Source organism: Indicator indicator, chromosome Z, assembly GCF_027791375.1.
Source record: "Indicator indicator isolate 239-I01 chromosome Z, UM_Iind_1.1, whole genome shotgun sequence".
NCBI classification, from domain to species: Eukaryota; Metazoa; Chordata; class Aves; order Piciformes; family Indicatoridae; genus Indicator; species Indicator indicator.
In genome coordinates this window covers 73,813,838-73,836,913 of record NC_072053.1, presented here as the reverse complement: position 1 = coordinate 73,836,913, position 23,076 = coordinate 73,813,838, and the positions used below count along the sequence as shown (strand labels likewise).

The 23,076-nt window shown below is 41.4% G+C and overlaps 1 protein-coding gene across 2 annotated transcripts; it reads right to left on the bottom strand.

Annotated features, from left to right (window-relative positions):
- Nucleotides 1-13,338: 13,338 nt before the first annotated feature.
- CDO1 (cysteine dioxygenase type 1) lies at nucleotides 13,339-22,276 on the bottom strand. Of its 2 annotated transcripts, none has more exons than XM_054397830.1 (5): nucleotides 22,098-22,276; nucleotides 19,645-19,722; nucleotides 17,615-17,772; nucleotides 15,443-15,612; nucleotides 13,339-13,408 (listed from the first exon to the last, which is right to left on the bottom strand). In XM_054397830.1, exons 1-5 carry the CDS (start codon nucleotides 22,274-22,276, stop codon nucleotides 13,379-13,381), a joined length of 615 nt encoding a protein of 204 aa, XP_054253805.1. In that variant the 3' UTR covers nucleotides 13,339-13,378. The 2 variants fall into 2 exon arrangements, with proteins under 2 accessions (XP_054253805.1, XP_054253808.1); XM_054397833.1 differs by having other exon boundaries at nucleotides 17,615-17,769; nucleotides 22,098-22,273.
- Between the last annotated feature and the right edge of the window lie 800 nt (nucleotides 22,277-23,076).

The following is a 23,076-nucleotide window of genomic DNA, read 5'->3' as shown; positions in this document are numbered from 1 at the left end:
GAGTCCTATTGCATTGAATTAGCTTTGCGTCATCTGTTGTCTGTGCTAGCCATAGCATCAGACCACAATGAATCTTCTCCTTCCAAAACACCACAGTTTTCATTCCACTCTCTCTCCTGGCTGTTCTTTAGAAAGAAATTATCTTATGAAGTTCAGGCTATGACATACAGCATGAATTATACTCCCAATCTATTTGCTCTTAGCAATGCAGGATCTTAAGGACAGGACAGTTCTAATTGCTGTCCAGAAGCTATGCAGAACTCCTCCTTTAGCACTGCTCACACTTCTGTACATCCTATGAAGGCAGCCAGACAGGAACTGCTATTTAAATTAAGTTCTTGAACAAATAATTCCTATTTCCTTGTTTATAAACATGCATATATAGACTCTGCATATACAGATGCAGTTGTTCAGAGTTGTTTGGCTATGTACACAGACACAGTCAGTTGCAACCTGTTCTATATTGGCACATCTCTCATTTTTATTTTAAAAAAAACCCTTTCGGCAGAGAATCATCCACATCCATTTGTGAAGCACTATTTAATTTCCATTCTTAGAACAGGAAAAATTATCCCTCAGCATCCTCCCAATTTGCTTTTCTATGAATAATCAGTAAGGCTGTGTTTATATATGTAGAAAGTAGATTATATTTAAAAAGCAGAAAACCAGTACAGCCAAGGAAAGTACAAAATGCTAAAAGAAATTTGAAGTGTTTGCATGTTATGAAACCTTTTTTTCATTTTCTGTCTTCCCAAGTGAAAGTGGAGATTGTGTGTTATGGTGCTCTATTTGTGTGTTATGCTCTCTATTTTAAACTATTTAAAATATTTTACTACTAAACAAGAAGAATTAAGATCTTAAACTAACCGGGCTTAAAGTAAGAACCAGATGTAATCGCAACATGAAGTTTTCCACCTGCTAAACTGCAGCTTTGCAGTGGAGCCTTTCTGTTGGCTGCTGGGGTTGATGTTACATTCAGTCTTGAGCTGTTCTGGTAATGTGGAGAATGATTTCACTTTCCTAGTCCATCCTGGTCACACCAGTGTGATGGTACACCATCACACTAGTATGGGTTGGACTAGACCATCACACTAGTGGGGGTTGGACTAGATGATCTCCAGAGGTCTCTTCCAACCCCCTAAGGTCCTGTGATCCTGTGAACACCGCACAGCAGGGAAGAAGTCTACCAGAGCTTCCCTGGAAGGTACTGTTCACCTTTTCTGCAGACAGCAGACCTGACTCTTGAATTCTCTCTTCTTGTTATCCCTACCTTTGAAAGTTTAGCCTTAAGCATTTAAAGGACTCACAAGAAATTGTAGTGATTTTATTATCATTATTATTTTGAAAAGATGATTTATTTGTTGTTTCAAAATCTTCCTTCTTCAATGCTGTAATCACAACACTCTTTCTGTTTGACTTGAAGCAAGAAGCAAGCATTTCCCTAAGGAAACAGAAACCTCTAATGGGCAGAAGCCTTTTAGCCTTGAAACAAGCACCACTGATTAGGAAGGTGAGAAGCAGGACAAAATTTGGTGCATTTATTTAGCAGGTTAAAGCCTTGAAATAAGATACAGATCAAAAATGTTTGAAAAGAACACTAGATGCGGTGCTTTGCCTATCCATTTAAATTGTTCATTATTCTTTCTTTGAAAGAACTTCTCCACATAATCAAATTCCCTCTCCTGGCTCTAGCCCATGATGCAGACGAAATAAGATGAAGATGGTGTTGAGGAAAAAAATACAGTAGAAAGTTAGGAAGAAAAAGAGAAAACAAGGCAGAAAGAGGAAAAGGGAGGAAATAAAAACAGATTTTGAGCTAACACTACATTCGCACAATGCATTTTCACCAACTATGGTGAAAAAGAAAATACAAGCTACATCAGATCTCCACTTTAATGTACCTGGCTTTTACTTCAGTAAGGTATTACTTTTTAGCATCCAGCAAAGAATAAACCGTCTTAAGTTGAGAAGACCTTCATCCATACTGAAAAATACCACTGCAGTTTAGCAAGTAGAAATGCTACTTACTGGATTAGGGCAAAAACTGACAAAAAAATAAATCTAATTGGATATGGGGGAAAATGTGTCTATGTGGAAAAAGGTAATTTCCGAGTTGAAAACTAACCAAAAAAAGAGACCTGAAATGGCAGAGAACAGTAAACAAATTCCTGTGAGATGAAATAACATTGTGCCCTGCAATGAAAAGTAATTGGAAAGTAAAGAAAACAAGGGGTTTGGAGCCAGAACATGACAAAAACCATCATAGAGTCTCAGATCCCAACTAGTCCACACACTTCTGGTGCTAGGCACCTCTTGGAAGAGCAGTCTGTCTCCTGTTTGACCCAGGAGAGTCTACAGGAATTTATAAATGACAGCTGCCTCTGTTGAAGAGGACGCAGCAGGTAAAAAGAACATCACTGCATTGGTGCTGCCTTTTCAAACCCAGAAGTGCAAAAAAATCATTGTCAGATCAGTAGGATAGAGAGTAAACAACACTAATTCTACTTCCATAGGATTCAATTGTAAAACTCAAGATTTGCTACAAAAGCACTCATCTGAAAAGATTTTCTGAACTTAACCATTGTCTTATTTTACAGTCTTCCTGTCAATCACATTTTATGGTTGGTTTGTGGGGAGGGGATGTGCAAGGGCAGCAGGAAGGGCCACTACTACCCTTCTGTAAAAGAATCCCAGCTCCATCAGGAACTTTCCTGTAAGCCACAGATTACCATCTTGGACATAAATTTCTTCTGAGATTAAATCCTCTGTGCTCATTGTCTCCATGAAGGAGAAGGTTATACGTGCCTGAAACTTGTCCATCTTTCCTATTTGTGCTACATGGTCTAGTGATGCTTCCTGAGGCAATATTTTGCATAGTTCCCTGGGGCACTATTCTTACTAATTTATGAATTATAAACATGAGTTATAATGCCCTTTTGCAAAGACCTCCCCATTACGATCATCTGTAAGTCAGTTACCATTCTTGTGCCTCATCTGGAAATGCAATGTCAAAAGATTGAGTGCATGGAAACTACTGACAAATCTGGAAGAACCAGTGGTTAACCTGAGAAGTTACCTCAGAAGGAAGCTGAGAAATCAGCTGGCCTGTGAGGTTCTGTGTCAACACACAAGTAGCTAGTAAATAATATGTGCTTAAGAGAAATGCCAACAGAGCTGAGGCATCCCACAAGCATTGAAGATCTCAGTGTGTACCACAGAACAGTGTTCCAGTGAGTGTTGCTGCAGCATATCTCTATCAATCAGCAAAAAGAACAAGTCTAGATACAGCCATGATTCATTCAAATGAGATGGTGATACTGGCTCCTGTAACCCATGATGTCCCCACCCTTGTAGACAAGGCCATGTACCTTGGCCCCAGTAGGAACTTGATGTACTTACTGAACAGAAATAAATCTCCTCTCAGCACTTTTAATACTATATCGCTATAAGCTGTTTGCCTCACAGTAACATGGGTAGCAATAACACTGATGTGTTAGTACTGCTTTTAACTGATAAGTCACTGACCTTTCGCAAACCAATAATACGAGATTTTCCTAAGAGAATATTTTCCCCAGAGCCCTCAAGGGAATCATATATGTGGAGATCTTATATGATCTTATGAAGTGAAGAATGAAGACTTCTGTAAAAAAAATCAGCCAACATCTAGTTTGTGCAGGCAACTCTGGTCTTAGAACCTCGTGATTACTGCCAGTAGGAGTTCTTGGCCCAAGTTCATCACAGAATCATAGAATCATAGAATAAGTCAGGGTGGAAGGGACCACAAGGATCATCTAGTTCCAACCCCCCTGCCATGGGCAGGGACACCTCACACTACATCAGGCTGGCCAGAGCCTCATCCAGCCTGGCCTTAAACACCTCCAGGGATGGGGCCTCAACCACCCCCCTGGACAACCCATTCCAGGCTCTCACCACTCTCATGGGGAAGAACTTCTTCCTCACTTCCAGCCTGAATCTCCCCACTTCCAGCTTTATTCCATTCCCCCTAGTCCTATCACTACGTGATAGCCTAAAAAGTCCCTCCCCAGCTTTCTTGTAGGCCCCCTTCAGATATTGGAAGGCCACAATAAGGTCACCTGGGAGCCTTCTCTTCTCCAGACTGAATAGCCCTAACTCCTTCAGTCTGTCCTCATAGGAGAGGTGCTCCAGCCCTCTGATCATCCTGGTGGCCCTTCTCTGGACATGTTCCAGCATGTCCATAACCCTCTTGTAATAGGAGCTCCAGACCTGGACGCAGTGCTCCAGGTGGGGTCTCACCAGAGCTGAGTAGAGGGGGAGAATCACCTCCCTTGACTGCTGGCCACACTTCTCCAGATGCAGCCCAGGGTCTGGTTGGCTTTCTGGGCTGCAAGTGCACATTGACAGCTCATGTTGAGCTTCTCGTCCACCAGCACCCCCAAGTCCCTCTCCTCAGGGCTGCTCTCCAGCCAGTCACTGCCCAGCCTGTATTTGTGCTTGGGATTGCCTCAACCCAGATGCAGGACCTTGCACTTTGTCTTGTTGAACCTCATGAGGTTGGCTTGTGCCCACCTCTCCAGCCTATCAAGGTCCCTCTGGATGGCATCCCTTCCCTCCAGCGTGTCTGCTGCACCACACAGCTTGGTGTTATCAGCAAACTTGCTGAGAGTGCACTCAATGCCACAATCATCTTTTTTATTTGTTGCATGTTTCCTTGTGTATGGCTATTTAAATTCTGTTTATCTGAATATGGGATCCCTTCCATGAATCCAGAGCACGGAGTATTATGTAGTTATGTCTGTGTGCCAACTTAGTGTGCTGCTACTTTTCATTAGTGGTGTGACAAAGAGCAAGCTGAAGCTGCTTCAGGCCACTGTATATTTTAACAAGGTGAGAGCATCTCCGTAGAAGGTTAAAGCAACCTCTAGTAGTTCACAGTTGTCATGTTAGTAAGTAGACTTGGTACAACACCGAAGTTTCTTCCTTCCCATTCGGAATCTGAAGAATGTAGATGACAGCCAAAATGGTTGCTGCTTCACTGTTCATTGAATGTCACCTGACCACTACACTTTCCTTTCCATCTTGCACAAAGGACAGCTGAAAGTATGTGACAAATGCATCTAATAAATCTGGCATCAATTTCTGTGTGGCTCAATGTGCAAAGCTGCAGACTGTCATGGATCAGAGTCAGCTTAAGCCTGCTATGTGGCTCCAGGCTTTGGAAAATGGATGTGTAGATAGAAAGCTGGACGTACAACTTCTTGGTCTGTCTGTTTTAAATCACTGGTGAGTCTCAGTCCTGTTTGTTCTTTGCTGAAGTGTGCAAATGTCTTCACACAGCTAATATGAGGGAGCCTGCAACCCATGGTAAAGTCCAAGTTTTGGAATCTCTCTGCCCTACAGTGTAGCTGACTCTCAACAGGGAAGCCAAAGCTAGTGGTGCTGTGAATATGCACTTCTTTGGAATCACTCTGGTTTTAATCGACAGCAAGCTATCCCTTAGAGCTACTCAAGCAGTAGAGAAGCAACCATTTCAAAGAAATGGCTTGTAATGAAGGTAAGCATTTAATGCTGCAGTAACTTTCTCGTCAGAAAAGGATGAGAAGGAGGATTTGGGATCCTCTTACTAGCTGCTCAATGGGTACAAATAAGAGAATTCCAAAGGCAAATCAATATATGGGTCTTGTTTTGTAGAAAACCAACTGGTTTCCAAAACCCCACCTATGTTTTAGAATGATTCTGTGGAAAGAATTTTCCATTTGTTTTGAATCGTTTTCAACTCTGTGGAAAAGACCTGCTCAAGTGTTTGGGAGTTTCTGATGATGAAAGATGCTTTTCTTGAATGTTGCAATTGTGATTTCAGTGTCAGGGACTACTACAAAATACCTGGTGTTATTTCATTTGGGAGTAGGCTTTCCCTCTAAAAGAAGTATTTGATATTTTGATGTCTTAGTTCAACTTTTTAGTCTTACAATAGAAGTGCAAGGTAAGTTTGTTACAGACTCTCCTTATATTTTAGCTCCCCATAGAAGATGATATTTTTATAAGCTGCCACAGAAATGCAGACCAGTTAAATGGAACCTAGTACAGGGTTTGCAACACTTCTGTAGAGCTATTTTTCTTCTCTAACGGTCACCAAATTCACTGTTCACAGTGAATTCACAGTTCCCTCATTATTGAAGAATTTAATATTACTCATTTTCCACAGACTCAATACTGTAGGAATAAATACTTTCAGGAGCTCAAATGCTGCAGCAGAAGAGGCAATACAAGGTTCTTAGGCATAGTTTAGCTCATTTGGTGTATCAGATTCTTATTCTCTAATATTTGTAACATACTTCCACAATCCATGGAGTAATGGCACTATCACATGGCATGTAAGACAACAATAACTTGCATTCTTGTACCTTATGCATTTAATTTTCATTGAGAACCTTGGGTATTTTTCCTGTATGTTTTAAGGAAGTTTACAACTGGAATATTGCACTGGTCTGCAAAGTGCCCTAACCACAACCAAGTTACCAAAATTTCTGAGTCTGAGAAGTCTCCAGATGACAAGCTTTTTTTAGAAATGCTTTGTGCCAACAGAGCAGGGGCCAGAATTAAGAACAAGAACCCTTACCAAAGGGTTTTATTTTTCCAAGGTATCAGAACCCCAAAGTAGGTAGAAAAGAAATGAAAGGACATCCTTAATCTGAGTTTATTTTGCAATGAAGAAATGAAGTGCAAAAGCAGAGAGGTGTGGTGTTTGTTTTAACTGGTGTAATGACTTAGGAAGAGGCTTTTCCTCTCACATTTGTCTTTTGTCTGGACACTCTAATTTTTAAGACTCCTGGCCAGCATGAAACACTGGATATAACAGTTTTTCTCAAGCGGTGCCTTTTCACTCATAAGTAATCCCTTTCAGAAAGGGCCACAGTTTGAAATCTCAGGTAACAAAGCACTCAGTCCCAGTAAAGCCTTAAAATAAGAACCATTGTTTCAGCCAAGGTAAAACATTGTAAGTTAGCTGATGACAGCATTGCTACTACAGCTTATACTGAATAAAGATCTAGGTAATAAGGGCTGATAAGGCTTCCTCCAGGCTCTGAGTTTAAACAGGGCTATTTGCACGTCTCCTTTGAAGCAAACTTTTACAAGTGCCGTTTTCTTGCCCGTGAGTATACTTGGAAATACTCTCATACCAGCACTTCCAGGCCCGTTCAGAGCTCCGGTTACAGCAGAGTAGCTATGTACCACAGGTATGAGTGCCTTCTAGGAGGTTTTTGAATATTTCAGTGAAAGGTTCAAATCACGGCTTCTATGTAACCAGACCTCAAATGAACTTGTTTTTTGCGGTAGCAAAGGACCCTCAGCATTTATAGAGTAGTTCACTAATCTTCAGAGCTATTCCTGCTCCTCGTGATTGCCTGTCATGCTTAGGACATGCACTGTCAGGGCCATCCCCTAGGAGAGTGACTGATAGGAAGTCTCTGCACCTCACACCAAGCACTCACATAGCTGTTTTGCAGCCTAGGCAAAGGTTTGTACCTGCCAGCAGAGAGAAACAAAGGAAGAAAAAAATTTTAGCATTCTTATTTGACCAGAATGCTCTTTGCAAAATTATGATGTTTGCAAACAGATGCAAAGACAGCCATCTCTTTGTGCCAGGTATAGAAGAGGTGGTTCATTTTGCTGCTGTTCTTACAGCTTCCCAAGATAGTGACTTACAAGAAAAATAAAATGCTGCATTCACAATGTGACTTTAAAAATAAAAAAGGCAATTTAAGAACAGAGATTACTGAGGATCTGACCCTGAATACTGAGCCACAGCAGAGAACATGATGTAGCTGTCTTTCAGAGCAGTTTTCTTTCAGATCAGGGAACACATTTGGCCATAGTAGCTTTATCATTCATGTGGATCCCAGGAAACTGGCCATATCAGAGTAGTATGTGCCACACAATCCCTTTATGTCATTTCTCTAATTGTTTTGAATTAAAGAAGCAGGCTAATGAAGTTTTAACCCCTAGGAAGTACATTAATTCACACTTAATTGCTATGTTTTAAAATGTTCTGCACCAGCACTGGCCACAGGTGAACCAGTTAGCTAAACTACATCTGGGAGAGCACAAGGCCCTGAAGGAATATAAATCTAAAAGCAAGAGCAGGATGGGCATGAAAAAGAAAACAAAGCATAGGCCAGTGAACAGTGTATTAACTTTACCTTTGCAGTTAAGAAAAGGATTTTTTTTCCTACTGGGAAGTGAAATGCAAACAGAGTTGATCTTGACATTATGTATTCTTCTGAGCCTACAAGGAAATAGGAAGGAAGCAAACCATATATGTCAAGGAATAGGCTTTAAGAGGAAATAATGCAGTTTTTTGTCTATACCAAAGGTTTTTAGGAAATTGGAGAGTCAAAGCAGAGGAAACTGGTCTGGAAAAGACATAAGTTGTTTCACTGTTTGTTAACAAAAGACCAAACATTTCTTGTGTTGCACGTGGGAATAATTAGGCTAGAAGAATTTTTCTGTCCCTATTTTGGGGGTCATTCATCCCTGAAGCAGTACAGCGTAGTGCAAAGTACCCACAAGATTCAAAGATTTGAGATGTAATTACTGAAAAAAAAGCTTCATACGAGCTAGAAAGGGCAGAACTAGTCTTGAAGGCCTCATAAGTAATCCTGTTCAGAGAGGGCCACAGTTTGCAGGCTCCAGTAATAAATGTATCCAGAATTAAGCACTCAGTCACAGTAAGGCTTTAAAATAAGAACCATTGTTTCAACTAATGTAAAACATTGTAAGTTAGTTGATGACAGCATTGTTATTCCAACCTATACTGAATAAAGATCTAGGTAAAAGGCCTGCACAATTTTTCCATGGTGGTTCTGCTTCCTCTGCAGCCGGAGAGGCTGAAGCTACAGTCCACCCCCAGACTGTAACACTTTCTGCCATTTAAGGACAACAAATTCTTTCATGAGCTAAACCAACAAGAGCAGAATATGGTTGGAAAGTCCTGACCATCACGTTGTTCTGCTTGTCTCTACAAAAAGAGTCACTGTAGGCAGGTCACCTCTTTTGACCTTGGGAAGGCTGTGTTCTTGCAACACAGCTTTCTCTTGGTGGTGAGAGAAGTGTGAGAAAATAGCTGTGAGGTTTAGATAGTGAATAGCACATCTTGTATCTTTGTGGTTTAGAGAAAATGAAACAAAACAAAAAACCCAACCCTGCTTTTTAGTGGAATTAAGGTTACAGAATCACAGAAGGTGTATTTTGGTTCCGCTATGTTTCTCTGTACATCAGCAGCAGAAGGAGATTAATAATGCTGAAACACCAGAAGACTTAACTGTCACCCAGGCTTAAATAACAAATTGAACTAATTCATCCATGCTGAGATTTTGTAGGAGTTGTCCAGAAAGTAACTCCAGGCTCAGTTATCCACAAGAAGATTAAAAAGCTGTGTTTATACAGCAAGAGCTTCTCTCTGAAGCTTCAGAGCTCCCACATCTCAGCACTGGGAGAAAAGGAGCTGCTCACCTGCTGGTTATATATAGGTGAAAACCCCCAGAACACATCCTGAGTTCCTGAGAATCTAGTCCTCATCAGTCACAGCCACACTGACAGGGTTGGCATTTCTGGTCTTGAAGTGTCCCTTGTTGTCAGATTTCCCCTTGCATATGGCGTATTATGCCTTCCCAGGAACTCTGTGCTACAGAGTTTTCCCAAATAAAATGTTTCTTTGATAACAACTTCTTGCAAGATTTCTGATAATGACTCTCTAAAGCTAAAGTAAAACCACCAAACCCTTGCAATTTCATAAAATCACAGAATCCACATGATTGAAAACTTTAAAATCATCAAGTCCAACCCTAAGCTAACATTTTCCCGTACATAGCTGTAAGACTGTGTCCCAAACATCTTTTAAATGCCTCCGGGGACTCCACCACTTCCCTGGGCAGCTTTTTACAGTGCCTGATGACCCTTTTCATGAAGAAAATTTTCCTAATATCCAATCTAAACCTCCCCTAGTACAACTTGAGGCCATTTCCTTTCATCCTGGACATGGGAAAAGAGGCTGGCCCCACCTCACTACAGCCTCCTTTCAGGTACCTGTGGAGAGAAACGAGATCTCTTCTCAGCCTCCTCTTTCCACACTGAACAACCACAGCTTCCTCAGCCACTCCTTATAGGACTTATGTTGAAGACCTCTCACCAGCCTTATCACCCTTTTCTGGACACATTCCAGCACCTCAATGTCCTCCTTGTAGTGTGGGGCCCAAAAGGGAACAATTCACTCCTTGTGCTGCTTTGCCTCCCTATGTTCTTCACCTGCACAGAAATCTTTGCTAATGCACCAAATAATAGTTAGACGGAGTCCCTCCTGCTGTTGCCAGCCTGAATGATTTAGTAGTATTAATGGTTTATGGCAGTATCTCTTAACATTTACAGATTTAAGCTGTAACCAAGGTAAATGGGATACAGTGACCCTGGGACCCATGGGTACAGTGAGCCTGCTCAATATCACCTCCCCAGATGAAAGCATATGAAACGCTAAACATCTCTTCATCATCAAATGAAAGCTAATTGTGAGCCTACAGCATGCTGATATCTCATTAGCTGACCAATTAGCACTACTTCAAAGGTCAAGTACTTTGGTGTGCTAGAAGGTTTAATGCCTTGGCTGTTTAGACGTCATAACGTGCAAATACTGTTTTGTTGTTTCTAAGTTTTAAACCAGCACTGATTACATGAACATATTTGTGTAAGTGAAAAGTTGAGCCTATTTCTCATCATATGGCTTGATATTTAATGATTAAATATTGCCTTTGTTAGGTGCTAGCTGTATGCTTGTTCTGTACACAGCACAAGATGCATAGCTAGTGATTAGGAATTAGTAAAGGTGGCGGCTCTGGTGTATGTTCTAAGGACTCTGGACCCAATTAATCATTTCTCTTGAGGTTTCCTCTATCTGTGCCATGTATATTGGACAGGCTATCCTGTTACATTTCTGGTACAGCAGGCATGAGTACCTGGTAAGTATCTTGTTGTGAAACACTAGTTCTTGCATTATTCTATGTGATGCACAAAACCATGTTTACCATGGCCAAACAGTGTTTGGGACAGCTTGAGCAGATGGTTGGGTTTCTGTTTGGGTTTTTTTGTTTTTTTTTTTTTTTCCTGGCTATATTTCCTCCGCCTCACTTTCTAGGCTAGCTGGCTATGTGTATGGCTAGTGTATGGCTAGCTGGAGTACTGCTCTATGGTTCTACACGGATAGATCTTGGCACAGCTAACTGCTGTTATCATTGCTGTGCTTCTTGGCTGGCTTTCCAATCTTTCCAGTTCCCCTGATCTGACTGAACCTGTGATCTGTGAAGCTGTTTGGTTTGTCCTTTAATTTTACTTAGTAAGCAGAAGTATGATTGATATACTATATTTGAAGTTAGGTAAGTAAAACTGTTTATTTCTTGTAAGAAGGGAGGGAAAAGGACGAGAAGCAATGGGTGAAAACTGAAATATAAGACATTCTTTTATAAACATAAAGCTTTTTTTTAACTGTGAGGGTGGTCAAACACTGGATGACTTTGCCTAGAGAGGCTGTGTTGCCTCCATTCATGGAGATACTCAAAACCTAACTGGATATAGTCCTGAGCTATCTGCTTCAGGTGATTGTGCATGAGAAGGGTGACCAGACTGACAGCCTCAGATCATTTCTGGTGCTGTGACACTCTCACAACTCGAGTCATGCCAAACTAAGATGCTCAAGCCCAGGTTCTGGCCTGACAAGATTTTTCAGAAATTGGTTCATAGTGAATGAGAAAGAAACATGATAAATGCAGCTGTTCTGAAGTCTAGAAAAAGCACAGGAGCTTCTTTACATCTGCAGTGTTATTGTGCCTAATGCTTCCTTCAATTCTGGGCTGCATATTCGCTTGATCACTCTCTGGCATACAAATCTAGCTCCATCCCCACTTAACTGCTGATGCTTATTTCTGTTCTTTTCTTCTTATTATTTCTGTCTTTAGGCTTGATTTATCTTTTCCTTTTTCTACTTCTTCCATGACCCCTTTATTCCTCCTCCACCCCAAAAAAACCACCAAAATACAAACAAACAAAGAAATTAAAAAACACCTGCAAAGCACATACTGCTTTCCTCCAGGCCTTCAAGGAATAATTACAGCCCTAAAGCATTGGTTTGCTTAAAAAGTGCTCAAAGAGCTAAAATTTGACAGTATCCCTGGAAACAGGATCTCATAAAGTACATGCTTTTGGGGATTGGCAATATGCAGGGAAATGAGACTCATCTAAAAAGGATACTGTTAAAGTGCTGCCAGGGTAATCAGCAGTCACCTACTGGACCAGGAGGCTTGCTGCACATTCTCTACTTGTCTTACCTTATTAGCTGCATTAAGTGAGTGGGAAAGCCTCAATGTGGGCACCTTTCATGATTTTGATATGCTTAATTAGAGTTAACTTTTTCAAGATGGTTCTTTCCTTGTAACTAAATCTGGAGGATAAAACTAAGCATCAGTGAACTCAAATGGCAGAACATCTACCAGCTTAATTGGGATTAGGTTTCTTTGCATGTTTGAAATATTTTCAACATTTTAAAGCCTTTTCTAATAGTGTATTGTTTGGAAGACTTCAGTTTTGGTAAAGTGTGAAGAATTTCAGTTACCAGGAGAAAAAGGCTGAAAACTTTGAAATCTGTGCACAAATCCAGTTTTATTTCAGTTACTTTTTTTAGTAGCTATATATAATACCTTGGAAACTGGACATTAGTTGAATTAAGTATGATTAGTCTTATCAAAAAAAAGAAAAAAATCTGCCCAATCAGTTTTGAAAAATCATTGTGCATGAAGCATTTTGCTGCTCCTATTTTAAACAAGATCTGACAAATGAAATTGTAAAAAACAAACAAAAAACCCAAAAAGTAAAAACCACACAAAACTATCTAAAAGACTTAATTTAAAAAAAAAGAAAAAGCTGCTGTTAGTTTTATCTAGTGTACTATCCATAGGTACAAGTGACTGGAAGCTTAGACGTTTATATAGTTAATTACATTGAGAGTATACATACACAGAGGCCTATTAGGTATTGTCAGACAACATTTAAAAACCTTAATTCTGATATTCTCAGTGTGGTATCAGAAGTGAAATCAAAAGGAGGCTAGAATCAGAAAACAAACTATTTAATTCTGACAGGAGCCTGAGAAAAGGCATCTAACCCCTGAAGTAGTTTATGGCACTAGTTAGCTTAGTGTCCCATAACTGGCATTCCCCTGGGTGGCCTGAAAGCTGCCCTAGTGTACTCCTATGTACAAAGGTATAGAAATATAGCTGGCCATAGGCCTTAGCCAAGCAAGTCTTCTGTCCCCATTTAAACATTCAGCAGGTCTTATGCAAACACATGCTGGTGCTTCTCAGTTGTTCTCCTGCAGCACTGCTGTTGCCTAGAAGAAAAAGAGAAGAGGTTGCTGTTTTGAGGAAAGAGCCAGTTGCCCCCTATTTCATGTTCTCAACACAGGCCTTTATTCAGAGTAGCTCAGCACCTTAAAATACTTAGTGAAGTTATTTTCAGTACTATGCACTATGCACCTAACAAAAAATAACCCTGTCCACTGGCTTTGTGTGACGATGAGCAAGCCCATGGCAGAAAGATCAGCTGAGGAGTCCTTTCTCCTTCAGGCTATATTCTTTTCCCCAGTACTTTGTTTTACTTTCTTCTGTCCCTGCAAAATCCTGGCAGGAGGGACTAATGTGCTATGAGACTCCAGACAGAATGAGTTTTCTCTCAGTGAACTTTCACATGAAAATTCCCATATTTTGCAACAGGATGGTATAAACAGCTACTTCCACAGACAGGTCCATGATGACATTATATACTGTTTCAATTATTAGGCCTATATAGCTTATTATCTATTTACTAGAGAGATAGTTAATTAAGATTTTGCAATGGCCACTAGGGATTTACCAGTGTATTTTACCAGCAGAAAAAAATTAAGACAAAGAAGAAGCACCGAATGTGCTTGAGCTAGGCAGGTCTTCTCACTCATAAAAGATACACAATTTACATTACCCTTTTGGTATTTTTAACTTACAGCTCTCTGTCTCCCTACATTCTTTTGAGATCTGGTAAGTAGAAGAATAAAATTCCAGTCAGTTTTCACTGAGACTAGAGGATTTTTGTAGTGTGAAGTCATTTCAGGAAGCTGGATAACCCAGACTTGCTATCACCTTCTCCCTTACTGGAATTTCATTTACAGGAATTCATGAAAGAAGTTCAATGATTAAATTGTACCTCTCTTCTGTAAGTCAGATCCAGTTTCCCACAAAAGGTACAAACACTGCCAGATGATTACAGATCAAAAGTATAAAAATAGTCCTAGTCAAAACATCTAGTCTTGCTTGCTATCTTACATACTTCATATCCAATAAACACTTAAAAACAAAGCAAGCAAACATCGAATTCTTGCACGAATTTTGTTCAACATTTTTCCATGTCAACTTCCCTTTAAAATTTGTAGTATAAATTTGAGTTTACTTTTTCAAGGATTTTTCATACTCAGAAAGCCCAAAGTTTTGCTTCATCTGTTTGGTGAAGTTGTAATCATGTAATGTGACAAACTTCAAAGGAATAATTTACATGGCATTCGTCAATTATGTAACTTTAACTGGATCTTACTAAGGGCTCACCCCAGGAAACGCCTGAACACTGAACTTCTGGCTTCAGTGAAAGATGAAAATGTTCTGTATCTAACAAAACCAAACAGTCTTTGAACCTCTGTGGCTGAATATCAAGGATCTGTCTTTTCTCCTCATATAAGAAGTTCTGTTTCCCAGTGCATGGAAGAGCACTAAAAGGAACCCTATTAAATTCTCCCAGCTTGGTCCCCCAAAGCTGATCTAAAATGTTGTTTTTTTTTTTTCCAACCAAATAAAAGGTCACACCATTGCTCAGGAATGCAGACAACAAATGACCAGCCTACTCCCAGTCCAGAGCAAGTCTTTCTGTCTGAAAGTTTTGAGTTTAAAGAATTAAATTTATTAAATAGTTCTTTAGAGTAAGCTACAAAGGTTTAAAGCAGCTGACTTGAAATACGATGCTTTTTGGCAGAACAGTTCAGGCAGGAATTGTTACACATAGCTTAAGCTGGCCAAAACAATGCAGCTGCTTCAGAGTTTTCCATTGACTGGGTTGCATTTACCATCATTTTCTTCCTGAAGAACTTAGCTAGTAGCAAAATGCTCATTAACTCTCCTCTCTGCTCAGAACTGATGTCCTGCTGATTAAAGGGAAGCAAGCTACAAAGCAGGGAGCTCCACAAAGAGCAAATCCAGTAGTATTTGAAAACAGGTTTTATGCTGGTGCCTAGAGAGGGATGGCCCCAAGAGAGGTAGGGCATCCACAGGCAAGAGGTCAACCCCTTGACCCACACGGGCTCACAACTCATGGCAGGATCGGGAGCATTTTATCTTGTACTTACACTGTGAGTCCTTTCTCCAAACTCACTGTAGAAGGTCATCTTCACTTTGTGCTTGTGTCCAGTCCTCTGATCAAAGGTGTTACAGCTGTCGAAGGGTGGGCTGTACAAATGCAGGCTTACAGCAGTCTCTGTGTGGCTTATGTTCTCCACACGGTGCAGGCCAATGGAGTCTACAGCAGCAAGGGTGTGAAAAAAGAGGTTGTGTTAAGAGAAAGGTTTAATGAGATCTGATGCCTGGAGAAATACTTTCTAAGCTGATACTGGTGAGAAAGCCATATACGTATGACCACACTTTTATGGGCAATGAATAATGCATATGGGGGGTGGTTAACTGTTGTTCTCTAGCAGATTCCTAAATACACTGGTAATTCAAAACATGCTCTCTCCTTCCACACTTCACATAAATTCTGGTTTATCTGCTAAAAGATAAAGGCCAACAGAAACCCAGAGAAACCGGAGGAAGATCATGCTGCTAGCAGTTTTCTAGCTATCATTCCCAAAGAACTTCAAGGTTATTTACTTTCCTAGGAGATGCTGTTGTTATAGTTGCTCCAGAAGCTGGAGGGCTTGTGTTTCTAAAAATTAGTGAGACATCTTACAAAGAAAAAGATTTTATATTGCTAATTCTTAGCCTGTTAACAGATATTAGTCACATTAGAAGTCAGCAACGTGTATTCAGGGTATGGACTTGTAGACAGAGATATAGCTCTCTTCTACTGCAGGCCATGTGTTTCTTAATAAGTCCTTCCAGTCTATTCGTTTGGAGAACAGGCTTTTCATTTGTCTTCTTTTTTGACTAATGTGACAAATTAGTACTGCCTGGAACACTTCCAAACACAACTGAATGGTAGCATAGTTGAATATGTAATAAAAGAGGGCACTATCTGTTGTGTAGTTACAATCAAGTAATGTCTCTTTCTGCGATGATGGTGTAGAATTCACACTGTTAAATGAAAACATAGGATATGAAGAATCACTTTCATAAAATAATTAATATCCTACACTAAAGTACAATTTGTGAGTAACTTAAAAAAGAGCTTGAATATAAATTTATGACCCTGCTGTGAAAAACAACTCAGGCCTTTGTACTTAAATTAATATATTATATAATACATAGCCCTGTATTGTGCAACAATGGCATGATACCCTGAAAATCATGAGTACACCCTCAACTTGTGTAAACCCTAAGTATTGTTAACACAGTTTACCTAAATAGAGGTCCATAAATGAGGATGAAGCTCCCTCCAGCTGGGGAGTTTCCAAGCTCAGCCACACTGAGATGTGTACTTGAGTTTTTAACTCATCACATAGGCATGTGTCCCCCTTCTCTGACACTGCCCTTTTTTTGCTGAAATTGTTGATGTTCAGCATGATGTGCAATGTCTTTCATAGCATCAGAATATGTTACACACAACTGACCACTCCTGGATGGCCTCCAGTGTAGTACAAGGTGATGGTAGTTACACATGCGTAATGACAAAGACTTAGGGTACCTAGTGAGCCTTACTGGAGACAAGTTAGTTTTATCATGTGGAGTCAGGCAGCTTTTTTGGTAGAGTGGGTAGACCTGAGCATCTCAATTCTGCTGACACTGCAATTCAGCAGTAGAATCTTTTGCTGATTTTTCAGGGAGCAGCAATGAGGTTCGGGACCTCTGCTCCTGGCTGGTCCGTTTATTCCATAGCCAGCTTTCACTGTGCATTTATATCTAGGATTTCCATGACTGACCAAAAGGATTGTTTCTTTGAAAAAAAAAAATAAAATAAAGGTAATTTAGCTACTGAAACTTTGTTTCCCTTATTTCCCACAAAATACCATTTAAGATCTATATTTACAAGTAATTTCAGACCGCCATTGGGGACACAATGCCAAAGACTGCTTGGCCTAGAGAAGCTACCCAGGATATTTAAGTATCCAGCCATTGTTACAGTGTCTTAAGTGTGAGGTAAAAGGACATCTTTTAGTCGTGTTTTTTTGTTGTTACTGAATCTAAATACAGGTTTGTGCAGAATCTAGAGAGCCATGTTCTTAAACGGTATATGGATTAGCATTATAGTGTTAAAGTATTATAGAATTATACCATTAAAGGCAGGAGATAGTGAGCAGATGAACTTTTATGTTAGGAATAAGGCTCATGGGTGGGTAGTTGTCAGAACAAGCTTAATAGCTTACCATTAATATAGGCACATTGATTTTCCCTCAAAACACGTTCTGATTTCTTAATCATTTCACCATTCCATTTTTTCTCAGGCCATTCAAACAGAGTCTCCTTCAGATTTCCCTGGAGGATCTTCATGAAGCAGTGTGAGTCAGTGTGGTCATGGATACTGCTATATATGTAGAAAGAATAACTGAACTCAGTCTGACATACATATTTGATTTCAGTACAGCAAGCAGGACAAATTACATAGCATATTGTATATGGACATAGCCCAAGACTGAAATGCCATTGCACAAGGGTCACGAACAAGAGTGGTAGGAAAAAACATTCACAGTGATTAAGCTATGCCTTAATTATACGTAAGGTATGCTGCTTTAGAAATCTCTTAAGATAAGCTCACATACAGGAGAACGTTAAGAAAAGTCAGACATTAATCAGCCTATGACTTTTCCACAGAGAAGTACATGCTGGAGGAAGGAGGACAGAAAAATTTTCAGAACACACTCTTGTGGGCCAAGAAGTAAAACAATGCTTTCCACAGTGACCCCAGTTAGAGGCTGGCATACATTTGCAAGAACACTTGACATTTGCAGATCCACCGTGCTTATGGGAGAAAGGAGCCATTTCTGCTTAATTTATATGGTCTCTTTACTTCCATGGTGCACAGACATCTGCTGAAAAAAAATGTTGTACCCCTCACTCTGATAGTACCAATCATAGCCAGCTACATTAAGCTGTTCATTTCACTAGGTTGGCAAAACATAAACAAAACAGCAGGGTCTGCTGTGATTTGTCTGCTTCCTTGACCTGTCTCCTTATTCCAAAGAAGGTTTTAATTGCTATATTTGGAGAAATATGGGCTAGACATGTAGTCTAGTTTAGGTTTTATTTTTTTAAACAGGTGACTAATGCTTCTAGAAGTCAAAGGGATTAGGAAAATGGGAGAGCTCTGCACTCATCAGGGGCAAAGGAGAAGGGGGAATCTGACCCTCGAACTACAGTACCACTGGGTTTCATTAAAAAACTTCGTACTTTTACATTGTTCAGTAAACAAATGTCAGGGTTTCTTACAAGCTAAGATGCCAAGAGAGAAGACCTTGCTTCAGGCATAAAAGAGTTCACAAATGCCACATTGTCATGCTTCTTCCACGTGCCATGAGATCAATCTGATTGTCCTCATGCAGGAAGCAAAACCAGCTTGTGGTCTCAGTCTAGTTCCAGCAAATGCTCATTCAACTCAAACACGGTTTGACATAAATTATAGGATTTGTGGGAATAGGCTGGAAGGATCCTGAGTATAAAGTCATGGTTTCCCCAGAGAATACTGTAAACATTCAATTGCATGCTCAATTAAAACAAAGAACTGTTCCGACATTTTCTTTTATCTATTCATATTTAAGAACAATCTGTCAAAACAGGCAAATTTTAATTATTCCGTATTTTGTTTTATCCCAAACTTTGTAAAAGATCTTCCAAAGGACAGATCCCACCTTCACATTTGTTTGACTGCAGTCCATGTACACAAGTCAGGAAGCTACATAAGCAGTGTAGCCCATTTTGAAGGAGCAGATGGGATGCATGAACCTGGAGAAAGCCAAGTATTCCTGGAAAGGGGCTCTCTCCTTACACCCTTCTGTCCTAACACAAATCTACTTTTGTTTTCATAGAGATAGGAGTTAAACAACATGAGAGAACAAAAACTATTTACACCGCACCAAGTCCTTCTTATGCAACCATGTTCTATGGGATGGGTTGTACAGACCCTGAACCCACTGTATCTCTGGGACTAAAAAACCTCCCTTGACAGAAGGGATGCTTAGATGTGATAGAATCAATTTTAAGGGTGCTCTAAAAATGTCCATGAGGTACAAATTCGCAAATACTCAGGACTGATATACCAACAGGAGCTCTGCACTGCTTAGTTTCCAGACACTTTTCTGATAGCTCACATAGAGCTGGTTGAATTTCTCTTTTTGCTTGACAGTGAAAGATACAGTGGCTTTATATCTGTTTGCTAAAACCATAGACTTTGGATACGAACCTGCCATGACCTTCACCCCAGCACAAGATCATCAAGTTGAACTTTCCATTTCCACTATCCACAAGATTTCTTGTATACCTGAAATACAAAGTATTTTCTTTTTATTGTACTGATATGCCCATAAAAGACAAAATTACACAAACACGTTTATGAAGGAAGGTCAAGACACAGAAATACAATTTTTTTTTCTTGTTCTTGAGAGCCAAGTTTTACTTGGAAAATTAAGTTGTACTTTTATTTTATTTCTGACAAGAGTTCTTTTTCTGGGAAGAAAAAACTAGATATATTTGATATTTTATAATCATATTGGTTTTGAATAATACAGATGATGGGAGTTTGGGAACTGTGTGTCTGAGACTAGAGTGGTAGACAGGATCAAATCAAAATAGTTATTGAATGAAGTCACTCCAGCAGCTGGCTTATAATTAGAAACAGAAGACTGCAATGAAACAAGGAAAATACATAGTCTCATACTTTTGCAGCTCCTTTTCAGATATTCTTGGCTTTCCTTCTGTTATGCAGCACTCATTTGTACAAAGCCAAAACCCCAAAGAAATAGTATGACAGACTTTCCATACATGTTCTCCTAGTCTGTTACTGAAAGTTCTGTGTCTTGTATTGTAGCATCTTCTGTGGATAAAACACTTGTGGAGTGAATTCTGCAAGTATCTACTTGTAAATAAAGTTTATCATAACAAAATTCTTCCTGAAAATTTCATGTCGTAACTTACAGGTGGCACAGAAGAAGATTGCTTCTTATAGATACACATTATAGACTGTGATTTGCTCACAGGACTTGAAAATATCCGATGTTGGTTTTGTTATACTCTTTTGCAAGCCTTCCCCAAGATGCCACTTATCCTCTATTTGCTCTAGACATCACTTTCCACAGACACTACTTTCCATAGCTGGGCTCTTCTGATCATGGCTGGTGCGTGTAGCTGACATGGTGCAAGTAACCCATTGAGACCTTCTGATGTAATTTTGGCTTTAGTCATGACTATTTGCACTTTGCTAAGAGAAACAGATATTTATGCCAGTGAAAGGACACCTCAGTCTTGCCTAAAAGATGCAGTCAGGAGCACACAGAAAGTGCACTGAGGTCAGCTGGGGTTTTAGTTAGTTTCCACTTAAGACCACTCTATTTTACTCATGATAAGATGCTCATGGTGAATTAATTTCAAAGTATAGCATATACATCTGTATGCTGCTTCTCACTGCATCCACAACTTGCACATTACATAGGTAGACATATTTTTACTGTGATGCCAGAACATAAGCAATCAGTGCTGGCATTTGACTGAATTTTTCAAGTGATGTTATTTCTGTACAGCAGGTCTGGCTGGCCAAAATCAAAAGGCTGCCATGCATACTTCTAAGATTAGCACACTGTATTTTACCCATTCTTAATTCTCTGTGTTCTGTCACAAATTTTGTGCTTTGTTCTGAATGGAGGATAGTCAATGCAAGTTGAAAGGAGGCTAAATGAAGTCCTGCCATGCTTTCATGATGGCAAGGTTAAAAGGAAAAATATGGGGGGTTGGGGTTTAGGTTTCATTTGGGGTTTAATTTTGGTTTTCTTTCTTTCTCTCTCTTTCTCTCTCTTTGGTTTTGGATTTTTCTTTTTTAATTTTTGGTTGGTTGGTCTTATTTGGGATTTTGTTTGCTTTGGTTTTGTCTGTTTTTCGTTTGTTTTGCTTTGTTTTGTTTTTTTAAAGAAAGTCGTGAATAAAATGTGTTTACATTGAAATTTAAGACAGGGAAGTCACCAATGGCAGGAATAAATCAGTTGTTAGCAAAGTTGGAGTGACTCAAAACCCTAACAGGTATCTTCCCTCTTCCTGCCAAACAGCAAAATCCATCGACCTCGGGGATAAAGAGACGGAAGCGCAGGGGGCAGCCAGCACCGGCTCCTCGACAGACACCAAACACCAGCTTTGGGGGGGTCCGCCCCCCTACCCCAGCAGGCTGCACAACCTCCGCGGGGGTTTCTGCTGCCAAGTTGCTTCTCCCGGGCTTTTCTTCCCCCGACTTTTTAATCTTTTTGGTTGCTTCGGTATGTTGCTGTCCCCTCCGCGAGTTATACCCCTGACCGAGGCAGCACCACGCCTCAGCCGTCGCCCGGACGCGGTCCTAGGGGCAGCTCCGCCGGTCCCAACCCTCCGTAGGACCGCGGCTGGGGGCCAGCCGGTGCCGCCATTGGCCGGTGCCGCCCCGCCCGCTCCCCGCCCCCGCCCGGCCCCGCCGCGGGGCACCGCCGAGGTGCCGGAGGAGCCTTTCGCCCTTCGGCCCCCTCGGCGCTGCCGGAGGAGCTATCGGCTGGGTTTGGAGGGCGGCTGGTGGGGCGTACCGGTGGCTCCCGCTGTCTGTCTGGGGCTGTGCCCTGCCGCCGGCCCCACTGGTAAAGTGAGCGTCGCGGAGTCGCGGGATGCCCGCTCCAAGACGTTTTGTACCTGTACTGGTCGAATTTGGCGTATTGCAGCCACTCCTCGGGGTTGCTCTCATACGATTCCATCAGCGCCTGCACCTCCTCTACGCTGACTTTGTCCTCAGCGAATATCCGATGGAGGATGCGGATCAGCTCCTCCAGGCTTTGCGCCTTCCACATCTCCGTCTGCACCGGCTCCATCATCGCCGCCAGCCGCTGCCCCCAGCCGGCCCCTGCCACCTCCCTTTATGCGCCGGGAGGCACGGCGGGAGCTTACCACCGCCCCGGCGGGCGGAGGGGCCGGGCGGTGGCGGGCGGGCCCGCCGCCAGCCGTGCCCGTCCCCGGGAGCGGGGCCACCGACCCCGGCAGGCGGGGGCAGCCAAAGCCTGGCACCGCCCGCTGCTGCCTCCCCAGCCGAGCCGGGGCCGTGCGGGGCTGGTGTGGCCGCGGCAGACAGCAGGCCTTTGGCTCGCTGGGGTCCCCGGCGGAGACAATGCGGAGAGAAGAAATGGCTGTCTCTGCCGGGAGGAAAGCATCTCTGCGGCAGCTCTCCCTCTACCTGCCAGGCCTCTTTGTGTGCGCATCTCCATCCTCTTCGGAAAGGTCTGCGGCTCACAAAGCTTGTCGCGCCGCTAGCCTTAACACAAATACATCCATCATCTCTATTTAAAACAAAACGAAACACAGTGGTATCTAAGCGTCAGGGAACATTGCTGCTTGTGGTTACCTTAGTGTAGCCTGCCTGTTCCATGAGGACTGTGCACTCTGCCTGTAGGGCTCTTCTGACTCTTAGCACTCGGCACAACACCTAGAAATATAATGAATCCTTGCATTCTTCTGTCTCTCAAATATATGCTGGCTGTAGAGCAGGCAGATCCCTTAGAGAGAGTTACCTTGAGGAATTCCTAGCATACCTGCTTTCTTGTCCCTCTTTTTGACCTCTGCATCATGTAGGTGTGAGAAAAACCATTAAAACAGCAGCTACAGCTTGGGAGGCTGGCTG

Coding starts and splice junctions, on each gene's coding strand:
- CDO1 (XM_054397830.1), bottom strand. CDS start 22,276: ATGATGGAGCCGGTGCAGACGGAGATGTGGAAGGCGCAAAGCCTGGAG. Junction 17,773..19,644: donor TGGGGTGAAGGTCATGGCAG/GTTCGTATCCAA, acceptor CTACATATATAG/CAGTATCCATGACCACACTG. Junction 13,409..15,442: donor TTGGAGAAAGGACTCACAGT/GTAAGTACAAGA, acceptor TTTTTCTTCTAG/GCAACAGCAGTGCTGCAGGA.